The sequence below is a fragment of the Urocitellus parryii genome, chromosome 2 (assembly GCF_045843805.1).
Source record: "Urocitellus parryii isolate mUroPar1 chromosome 2, mUroPar1.hap1, whole genome shotgun sequence".
In the NCBI taxonomy this organism is placed as follows: Eukaryota; Metazoa; Chordata; class Mammalia; order Rodentia; family Sciuridae; genus Urocitellus; species Urocitellus parryii.
In genome coordinates this window covers 45,998,863-46,010,477 of record NC_135532.1, presented here as the reverse complement: position 1 = coordinate 46,010,477, position 11,615 = coordinate 45,998,863, and the positions used below count along the sequence as shown (strand labels likewise).

At 41.5% G+C, this 11,615-nt stretch overlaps 1 protein-coding gene across 1 annotated transcript in view; it reads left to right on the top strand.

Annotated features, from left to right (window-relative positions):
* The first annotated feature begins 4,392 nt into the window (after positions 1-4,392).
* LOC144253301 (diacylglycerol kinase eta-like) overlaps positions 4,393-11,615 on the top strand; it is a 162,512-nt gene continuing 155,289 nt past the window's right edge. Inside the window, 1 exon segment of the mRNA XM_077795205.1 lies at positions 4,393-4,500. Coding sequence (XP_077651331.1) covers positions 4,441-4,500 — 60 coding nt within the window. The 5' untranslated portion in view covers positions 4,393-4,440.

Sequence of the window (11,615 nt, the reverse complement as noted above, 5' to 3'; positions counted from 1 at the left end):
TCTGCCAAATTTCTTAATTCATATTTGTATAATATTTATATTTTTTTACATTCTCTATTTTAAAAATCTGCCTTCTTACTATATTTTTAGTATTTTTACAAGTCAATACTTATAGTCAATATATTTTTAATGATTTTTAAGTCCCCTCCCCCACTCTATATTGTGTGATACAAGCACAGTAGAGTAAGATAAACTCATTTGTAGAACTTGCACATTTGAGTTGTAGTTATAAAAAACAACACAGCACTGCATTCTGTTAAAGAACCATGAAGCCCATTCTCACTAAAACAGCAGAGATAATCTTAGCCAACATGATGAAAGGATAGTTTGGTTTGCTATGGGACCCTCTTTTTGTGTGTTTCATTCCTATTACTATTACAAAGGGGATCAGGGGCTGGAATTTCCAATTCTTGTTTTAGATGCATTGTTACTAAGATATAATTTTCTTATGAATTTGTTTCAAGTGAATTCTCATGTGGAAAGCCTTTGTCAAATTATTTCTATGGAAAAATTTGCTAAACTCCAATATGGTCCATGAGAGATTTGGCTGTAATAGAAGCAACAGGTCTTTGCTACTCCAAATCTGAGAACCATATGCTCGTATTTTTGTGAACTGCTTTCCCCATAATCTATGTTCTCCTGGTGCTATGTCAGAGGGAAGAAGTATCTCATACTTATAATCTGTACAGAAAATGGACTTCTGATTGCCTAGAAGCATAAATACCAAAATTTACTAAAAAACACTATTTGGTAGATTGTTTCTAAAATGGCTGTACCTGTGTATATATCTCTAATTCCATATGTTAGTCTTTCAATTTTTTTGGCACTCTTCCTGTGAGAGGTGGAGGTCTATGTCCTATACCCTTCAATCTAGGGTTTTGTGACAGTTCCAACTAAATGATTTGGAGACAGTGATGCTACATGACTTCTCAGGTGAGCTTATAAAAAGGATACAACATTCACATAGCTCTCTCTTTCAACATACATCTTGGGACACCTGATCTTACACATAAGATGTCAGCTACCCTGAAGCTACCATGCCGGAATGAGTAGTGGAGAGGCCTCTTGGAGAGAGAGATATCCAAGAAGTCCCCGGTATACTAGCCCACAGCTGTTTGAGTCTTTGGTAAGTGAACCAAAGAAATCTGTGGTCCCTGGCTGATTCAGAATAAGACCCTTCCAGATAGTGACTTCATAGGGTATGCATTATTCCCTTGGAAAACAACAGGAAAATGTTACAAAGTATACAAGAAAACAAGTCAACACAAGCAAGACTCAGCAAGTGCAACAAATGGAAGAATTTACATTCAAACAACAATAGAGAACAGAGCAATGTGAAAGGAACTTCTAAATAAATGTGTTTAAAATGTTTAAAGAGATAAAGGAAAGAATAGACTAACAAATTAAGGTCCTATTAAAAAAAGAATAAATAAATTAAAAAATGAAATTCTAGAAATGGGAATGAATAAAAATTCAATGGATCCATTAAAAAAGAGACTAAATACAGCTTCAAAGAGAATTAGGGAATTGTGCCATAGCTTGAGAAAATTACCAAACTCCAACAAAGGGAAGTAAAAAGATGGAAGAATATAAAAGAAACATTAAGACTTGAAAGATAAAATGACAGACCCCAAACCATATCTAGCAGATGTTCTAGAAATATAAAATAGAGAAAAATGCATGCTTCATGGGTAGGGAGAAGCAATATCTGACAACATAACGGCTGAAATTTTTCTAGAATTAAAATATAGCGGTACACGCCTGTAATCCCAGCAACTTGAGAACCTGAAGAGAAAGATTGCAAGTTCTAAGCCAGCCTCAGCCACACAGTGAGGCCCTGCGCAACTTAGCAAGACCCTGTCTGAAAAAAAAATATAAGAAAGGCTGGAGATGTGGTTCAGTGGTTAGGTGCCTTTGGGTTCATTCTCAGGGACAGAAGATGAAGGAGAAGAAGGGGAAAGAGAGGAGAAGGAGAAGGAAAAGGAGGAGAAGGCGAATAAGAAGGAGGAGAGGAAGAATAAGAATTTAGATCCTCAGGTTAAAATGCATACTAAATCCTGAATAATATATCCAAATACAAAACCCATCTTGACACAAAGCAATAATGCAATTATCAACTCAAAACAGGAAAATATTAAGATTTAGTAGAGAGAAAAATATCTATATAGTGATAATAAGAGCAACTGCAGACTTCTAATTAACCAGCAGTAAATGCCAAACGGTAATGCAATAGTCACTTCAACGTGTAGGTGTCAATAATTGTCAACTTAGAATTCCTTAGCCAGGGGCTGGGGTTGTGGCTCAGTAGTAGAATACTTGCCTAGCATGTGTGAGGCCCTGGGTTCAATCCTCAGCACCATACAAAAATGAAATAAAGATAATTGTGTCTACCTACAACTAAAACATAAAAAAATTTAAAAAAGAATTCCATAGCCAGTGAAATTATTATTTAAGAGTATGAGGGAAAATAGAATGAGAGATATAAAGAGAAAGAAAAAATTTCACCCAGACCTTTGGTGAATGAAACCAAAAACAACACACTTCACTAAGTCAGGAATTTATCCCAAAAGGAAAGAACAGAATACAAAAGACATGTTGGTAAATTTAATGAGATAATTATAAATATAGTAACAATGATGAGTAGAGTATTAGAGCACTTAAAAGTAATGGCTAGGGGTGGGAGAACAACTTGGTGTTGAAGCACTTGCCTAGCATGTGCAAGGTCCTGAGTTTCATCCTCAGCACTGCAAAAAGAGAAAAATAAATAAATAAACTAATTAATAAGAGGGAATTAAAAAGCACAAGAGATCAATGTGTAGTTTATAGAAAGGGAACTTGAGAGTTAAAGTGATTCATTTTATTATTATTTTTTAAATTTAAGGTTATATTTATAGGAGGAGGTACAGATAGTGACTAACTTTGGATATTAAATATAAATGTTAATATTTTAATATTTTCAGGATAACTTCAAAAAGTTGAATTGGAAAGTATACATTTCTTTCTTTCTTTCTTTTTTTCTTTCTTTCTGTGGGGGTAGGGGATGGCTTACAAGGGATTGAACCCAGGTGCATTTGCCACATTCCCAAAATATTTATTTATTTATTGAGATAGGGTCTCAATAAGTTGCTGAGGCTGGCCTCAAACTTGCCATTCTTCTGTTTCAGCTTTCCAAGTCACTGGGATTATGGGCATGCTCCATTGTAACTGGCTAGAAGGAATACATTTCAAATCAGTAGAAATGTTTGGAGAAAGGGAACACACTAAAGAAAATTCAACTAAAAACAAAACAAAACAAACAAAACTAGATGGAAACCACATCCAGTGCCAAGGAGATGATCTGAAATGCTATTTGTAACATTTTTTTCCTTCCCACGAAGGACGGGAGGAGGCGACTTGCTGCTTAATGAGCGCTCGCGGCGTGCCAGCCCCTTCCCCTAATTTCAGTGTGGTGCTAAAACTGGAGCGCAGATGGTCTCAGCCCATCACGACTTTCTTTCCACGAAACCGGTAATCATTAAAAAAGAATAAAAGCAGCACTTCTCAAGCTTAACCTCTCTTGCAGATGGTAACCCATCTGCAGCTTTCTTAACATCACAAAGAAGAAACCATCCCCGGCTCCGTGTGTTCTGGAGCGGTTCGGGAGTGCCAAGATCTCCCTCGCTCTGTTGAAGCCGGTGACTGTCCAAAGTGATCTCGTTCAAGCCTCGGCACCCAGAGGCGGGGAGGCGCCTACAGCTTTTGGACAGAGGCGGGCGGGCGCGAGCTGCCGACTCCCGGTAGACAGCGAAAGAGGGAGAGGGGCGCTGGCAGGCGTCTCTAGTCCTCGCGGCCACCGCTGCTATGATCGCCAACGCGGCGGCCGCCGGGCCCGAGCTTTCCCCGCGGCTCCCTGAGCGCCCGCCGGCAGCTCCGCGCCGGGCCCCCGGGGAGGCCGCTCCTTCCAGCGCGGTCGCCCGGTGCCCGTGACCACCCGGCGGCCGCTTTCGGTTCCGTGCCTTATAAGGCCCGACAGGGGGTCACGCGCGTCCCGGGCCGCCCGCCGGGAGGAGGGGGCTGCGGGGGGAGGGGCGGGAAGCGGGGAGGAAAAGGGGAGGGGGCCGGGGGCGGAGGAAGGAGCGAGGGGCGGATTCTGCGGCCGTGGGAGGCGGCGGCGGCAGCAGCAGCCGGGAGCGGACCGCTCGGAGCCGCGCAAGGGAGCGGGACCGAAGAGGAGAAGGAGGAGGCGGCGGCGGCGGAGGAAGGGACCGGCGCGGGGGCGGGAGAGAGCGGCGCGGCGGAAGCCAGAGACGGCGGGAGGGCCGGTGGCTGCCCCCGGGCGGGAGCCGGGGCGGCGGCGGCGGCGGCCGAGAGGGACCGCGACGAGGGAATCGCATCCAGCGGCCCCGGCGGCGGTGGGGGCCGGGGTCCGCGCGCCTGGGTGGCCAGCCGCGGGCCAGCGCGATGGAGCCGCAGCACGTGCGCCCCGCGAGTGGCGCCCGCAGCCCGACCTGGGAGGAACCGGTGGGTACCGCGCCCGCGCCCACCCCCTCCCGCTTCTACTCTGTCCCCCCCGCCCGGGCCGGGTTCCGTTCAGGAAATGGCCAGGGATGAGGTCCCCAGCTGCTTCCCAGCCGGGGCAGCGCTTCCTCCGCCGCCCGCGCGCCGCCCGGATCGCCTTTGTCCGGTCGGCTGCGCTTTCCCCGAGGGGCCATTGGCGACCCACTGGTGACGGTCCTTAGAGGACCGCTTCCGTGCTTCATCGACTTTCCAACTTTTCACTTGATTTTCGAGCGTGGAGTGTAGGCAGAGGGACAGGAGAAAGCCAGGCTGTGCGGTCAGCGTGTGGGGCTGGGACGAGGTGGGTCTTCCCTCCTGAGACTGCTCCCTGGCAATCACCTGGGCGCACAGGTTTTTAAGGACCGCCGCCTGGGGAGGCCGATCGCTGCTAGAAGCCAGAACCACGCCTCCGACTCTTGTCGGCCGCCACAGCCACAGGCTTTTCCAGGGGTCAAGGGGTTTTGCCGGGGATGAAGCCAGAAGCTAACTTCGCTTTCGCCTGGGATTTCGCTGCACACGCAACACGGAGGTTGAGTAATTTTAGGGGCCGAGAGTAGTGTGTGCATGTGTCTTTTGTGTGCGAGGATAAGGAAGAGAAGACCAAGGGTCTTTGGATTTATTTCCCCAGACCCCTTCGACTTATTTTTTTTTACAACTCAAAACAGAACCATCTCGCATCCCTCCGGGGATTCTACCTAGGAATCCCGGTGCCACTCAGACCTCAGTAATCCAGTGTGGGTTGCTTTTTCCTTGGCATCGAATTTTGACTCTCTACGCCCTGCCTGGATGTTTGGTACTCCGTCTCGGTTGAAATTCTGAACTGGTCAGAAAAGCTTCTGTTCTCACCCGCGTTGCGGACTATAAGTTCGGATGCTATTTTCCCAGGGACTCCGCGAGTTTGGTCGGGCCGGCCTCAGCCTGTTGAGAGCTTCTAGGTCAGGTGCCAGGGTTGGTTCTCCTTTTTCTTTTCGAATGTGTACACTCCAGCTCCCTTGCTCAGGGTACGTTTCTCTGCCTCCTGTTTCCTGACCTTTCAAAAGTGTCCTTGGACTCTGATCCATCTGCATCTGCAGCTGTTTTTGCTTTTGTGAATTTGAACATGTTGTTAGGTCGCCCATCTGCTCATATTTCTTCTATTGTGGTTATCACTGGGGAGTAAGTTGTACTTGAAATTAAAAATACAATTTAATTTTGACGTTTAAATTAAAGATCATTGAGAATTAAATCCCAGTGACCTGATTTACTCCTATACTTTTGTATTTGAAGTCTTTTCAGCACCTGGGTACTTTAAGCCCATGCCTCTCACAATGGGAAACACCTGGTCATATGTAGTGTTTCTTTAGGGTAGTGATGTCAACTACTTTGCGCCCAGCAAATTAAAGAACCCCCTTTCTTTTCCTTTTTTGAGGTGTTGGGGATTGAACCCAGGAGTGCTCTACCACTGAGCAATATCCTTAACCCTTTTTATTTTGTATTCTGAGAGGGGGACTGGCTATATTGCTCAGCCTAGTCTTGAATTTAGGATCCTCCTGCCTCAGCTTCCCAAATTGCAGGGATTTACAGGCATTTGCCACCTTGCCCAACCTCTTTACTTCTCAGAAGTGACAAGAACAAAACCACTCATTTATTTTCTACAGAAAATATTCAGTACCAGTTTCACCACCAGAAATGTGTGCGTGAACTGTGACACTATCCAGAATGTAGAAATCGCTTTTAAAAATTAGGTTCATTTTCTTTAAACATGAAAGGCCTTTGTATTTGCTCAGCAAATGTTTTGGTCCAGCACCTATCATGTTCTGGAACTGTTGGATAGCGTTTAACAACCCAGACACAAAGCATTGTCCTCAGAAAGCTTGCATTCTTAATTCAACAGAATGTTTGGTTCCATGTATGTTAATGATTTCCATTCAGAGAGTCCAAAAAACATGTTCAGGAGAACTTAGACTGGTGATATAAATGTTATTTCTGATGAGTTTGAAATTTTGTGGTCATACATGTTATGACCACAAAGGTCTATTTTAGGACTAACAAAGGAAATTCTTATTTAAATTCTTAAAAAAACCCAAAAACCTCAAGTTATCCAAATTACTTAAAAGGGGCATGTACATGGGGATGGAGTTGTAGCTCAGCTGTAGAGGGCTTGCTTAGCACGTGTGAGGCCCTGAGTTCAATCCTCAGCACCACATAAAGATAAATAAATAAAATAAAGGTATCTTTATACAACTACAAAAAATATTTAAAAAACCGGGGGGGAGGCATATACAATAAAAAGGAGGAATTTATTAGGAAAAAAGTGTTTAAATGTTAAATATTTCAGGCTTGTGGAGCAAAAGAGGAAGAATCAGCTTAATCTAAATGTATTGAAGGAACACAAATCCATCAAAATTGGATTCTTGACCTTTGTCTGGGTCAGTGATCTCTTTAAGAATTGATTAAAGCAATGGACTTTCTTCTCCAGAAATGCACCTAAATAATATACTGTCATGGTCTTTTGCAGTCATTTGCTTAACAATAGAACAAATTTTTTTTTTTTAAATTTATTTATTTATTTATTTTTTGGCAGACACAACATCTTTGTTTGTATGTGGTGCTGAGGATCGAACCCGGGCCGCACGCATGCCAGGCGAGCACGCTACCGCTTGAGCCACATCCCCAGCCCAACAATAGAACAAATTTTGAGAAATGCATTTGTCATTGTGCAAACATTGTTTAGTGTACTTATACAAATTAAGATGGCTATAACATCACTAGTGGATATAATCTTATGGAACCACCCTCTTACACACATTTTAACACAATTTCAAGGGAATCAGATTTTATGAAAACCAACTTGTGGACCCTCAAAGAGCTCAATTAAGAACACCTATTTTCACTTGGACTCCATTTTTAAGTTATTTAAAAATCTACTTTTTAAATTCAAATATTGGCAACTTTGCTTTACCATGAAAGTATGCTCATTTACATTTAAAAAGGACTATCCAGTAGCAAATAAATGATATTAATATTACACTTATCCTGTTGCATTATCCCTTATGGCATATAACAAGCAGTATTCCTATTCTTTTTTTTTTTTTGGTGGGGGGTGTACCGGGGATTCAACTCGGTCGGGGGCACTTGAATACTGAGCTACATACGCAGCCCTATTTTGTATTTTATTTAGAGACAGGGTCTTATTGAGTTGCTTAGTGCCTTGCTTTTGCTGAGGTTGGCTTTGAACTTGTGATTCTCCTGCCTCAGCCTCCTGAATCATGGGGATTACAGGTGTGCGCCATGGCACCTGGCCTTATTATTATTATTATTTTTTGGTTAATATTATTTTTAGTTGTTGATAGGCCTTTATTCTATTTATTTATATGAGGTGCTGAGAATCGAACCCAGTGCCTCACACATGTCAGGCAAGTGCACTACCACTGAGCCATAGTCCTAGCCCCCATTCTTTTTTGATGTGATCTAAAATGTGATAATGAGTCTACTCTTCGGGCAGAAGAGTGAATGAACTATCAGGAATGGATGCTAGCTAACTGTAAAGGAAACATAATTTCTTTTCTTTTTTCTTGTTTCTTTTTTATTGTGTTGGGGATCAAAACTAGGCCTCGAACTTGCTAGACAAGGGCTGTACCACTGAGCTATATCCCAGCCGAGAGAACCGTACTTCTTGTCAAAAATGCACCCATGTCTGCAGCTGACAAGCAGTTGCTGGGACTTCATGACATTCTTTGTTCTTTAAATGGGAACATTTAAATTAGCTATTAGTCCCTCTACTCTGGCTGGGACATTGGGCCTAAAGATGATAATGTTAGCATTTAAGTTTCCGTGTATTTTCATTAATGCTAGCTTTGGAATATAATCAGGTCTCAGTGGAAATATAGGTATTACCTAAATTTATAATCAATTAAAAAGTATTTTGGTTGTGGGTATGGATTGTCAGGAAGATGTTTAGCCAAGCAATCCTTACTCAGAGTAATATCTTGGAGGAGGGGGTAAGTAGAATTCAAGCCAAAATTTACAAAATGTAGGACTATTTACAAAGTAATTCTTTCTTTCTTTCTTTTTTCTTTTTATTTTTTTTGGTACTGGGGAGTGAATCCAGGGGCACTTAACCACTGAGCTACATCCCCAGCCAGTTTTTGTATTTTATTTAGAGACAGGGTCTCACTGAGTTATTTAGGACCTCCCTAAGTTGTTGAGGCTGACTCCTGATTCTCCTGCCTTAGCCTGTGGAGCCACTGGGATTACAGGCATGTAGAATGTAGTTCTTAGTGGAGGGGTATTAGAGTACATTTCACCTACTACATTTTGTTTATATTTCCAAATGATATAATACCAGATAGTGTCTGTAAAACAATCCAAATTTATAAAAAATTAGGAAGGAAAGAGTTTCAAAGGAATAGGATCAGACTAGAAATGAGAGATAACTAATGTAGTACTGCATTATATTTAGATAATGAAAGATTTTTGCCTTAGTTACAAGGGTGACCACATGTATGTGCAATTGATACCACAATTGATCTCAAATCTTTTTCATTCAGATAACAACTAAGGAAATTTTAATAAGATAAAGTTTTGAATGTTAAGTTATGAATATGTAAGAAAAGTGTACCATGGAAATTGTTCTAAAGTTTTAGTGAAAACAGTCTTCTGGGCTTGTACTTGGTCAACTGGCAAAGTTCCTTGAACATGTGTTCCTTACTGATGAGGAACAGGAGTCCTAGAATATGAATTTTTAAATGTGCACACTTGTCTTCAGGATATAAAATGTAGCATTCAGCCTGTTTATGCTATCATATTTAATATTAAACCACAGAATGTATGGAATTTAAAAGTTGTTAATGGTATTCTGTTTTGTTATGAGTAGTGATTGATAAGACTATAATTCAGATTACATCTGTAGATAGTTGTATGTTAATATTCATAAAATTGGTATGAGCATGATATTTGGCTATGATTTATGCATCTTCATATATATATATGAATGATGCAGGAAATCTCAGAGATCTCAAAGTAACAATAATAAAAGTACCTTAAATTAGGGATTCTCAGAAGAGATGGTTGAAAAGAATTTTGATGAGCTTCCTTTCTTGGGAAGTGAGGTGGCATTTATTCATTTGCCTACACCATATTTTCTGAGTCATTTATTTATTTATTTTTTGGTACCAGGGATTGAATCCAGGGGTGCTTAACCACTGAGTCACGTTCCCAGCCTTTTTAGAGATAGGGTCTTCCTGCAGTTGCTCAGGGCCTTGCTAAGTTGCTGAGGCTGGCTTTGAAATTGTGATCCTCCTGCCTCAGTCTGGGATTATAGGTGTGGACCACCACACTGGGCTCACCCTGAATTTTCTACAGGGTAGAGAAATTATAGAGCTGACTGTGAGGTTAAATCTTTATAAGTAAGAAATACATTTTCTTTGAGGTATTAATTTCCCAGTTCCTGGATGTAAAAGTGCTGTAAAGTATCTTTAAGCAATCAGTGTTTGAATTAAAGAATAAAAATGTAATCCAAGCAGGGTGTGGTGGTGCATGCCTGTAATCCCTGTGGTTTGGGAGACTGAGGCAGGAGGATCAAGAGTTCAAAGCCAGCCTCAGCAATTTAGGGAGGCCTTAAGCAACTTGGTGAAACCCTGTCCTTAAATTAAATACAAACAAAGGCTGGGATGTCACTCTGTGGTTAAGTGCCCCTGAGTCCAATCCTTGGTCACCCCCCCCCATATGTAATCCATACTATTCCTTTTGGATCACACAGTAGGCATAGGCATTAAAAAAGACTTTCCATTTAACCACCCCTTCCCTGAATTCTGGAAAATGTTGCTATATAAAACTTGAAAGCATAATGTGTGAGTAAATGATAGAGGACAAATTTATTTTTGTTATTTAATATGATAAAGTGAATAGAACATTTGAATAGTAATCACAATTTTGACTTTGGTCCCAGTTTGTGCTTTTATACATTAAAAGAGGGCTGAATTAAACTTATTCTTTCAAAAGACCCTTTACTGGGTATCTTTTACTACATTGCTAAGTCATAGACTTGTCAGTGACTAAATGTCAGATGGGGATAAAGGCCATTATTTTGCTTATTTTTCTCTTAAAGAATTTCCAGTGATATATGTGTTTCTAGATATAAAATTACGTGTTTATAGGGCCAGAAGAAATCTTCAAGTTCATTTTGCTGGCTCCTTCTTTTCCTAAGCAGTAGCTGAAGCTAGAGAAGTCATCTCTGTAAGCATTATGTGGCAGCAGTCTCCTTGTCTTGGAAGATAGAAACTAGTCAGTGCATTTTACATTTTCATGAATTTAATCTACAGTGTTAGGATTTGCATACTCTTTCTTAAAACTTGTTAGAACTGTCAGCCCTAACACATAAATCAGATTATTGTTGGAAGTTATATTGCAACTAGGAGGGAAAAACCCAGAATCTTAGTTATAATTAAAAAGTTGCATGTGTTGTTTTTAATATTAAAAAGTTGCATATATAAGTTACATATATACTTATATGTTATATGGAGGAATGTTAAAGGTCAAGTCAACCAATAAATAAATAAATAAAATTAAAAAGGAATGTGTATAGAAGGGTAAGGACATGTTGCAGAGACCCAATGGTCTGTCAAGGACTTTGTACCCTATTTAAAAATATAGCTAACAATAGTTTGAAGTTCTCTTTGGATGACAAGAAGAATCTGTCATTTTAGTATTTTCTCTTCAAGCTATTCCAGACCTGCAAGGGACCTTTGAATATTGAGTGTGCATGATCTGCAGCAAGGCTGCTGTTCTCAAGCACCCACACAACTAGCTTGCAAGGGGCCAGTTTTGAGCGGTGACTACAGCCTGTTGATCCCATTTCCTCCTGCTCCAGTCGTAGTTAGGGAGTGGCTCTCCCAGGACTTCCCAGTGTGTGTACGTGTGGTTTTTTTTCCCCCCTCTCCTTTTTAACACCCCGCCCCCACCGCCCTGTGTTTGGGTACTGGTGTTCACATAGCTTGAATGCCTTGTTTTCTTTCAGGCAGTCTCGGTTAGCACTTCAATTAAGACATTTATTTCGCACTCTGTCGTCTTGGGCTGCGTGTCCTCTCTGGTTTCTGCGC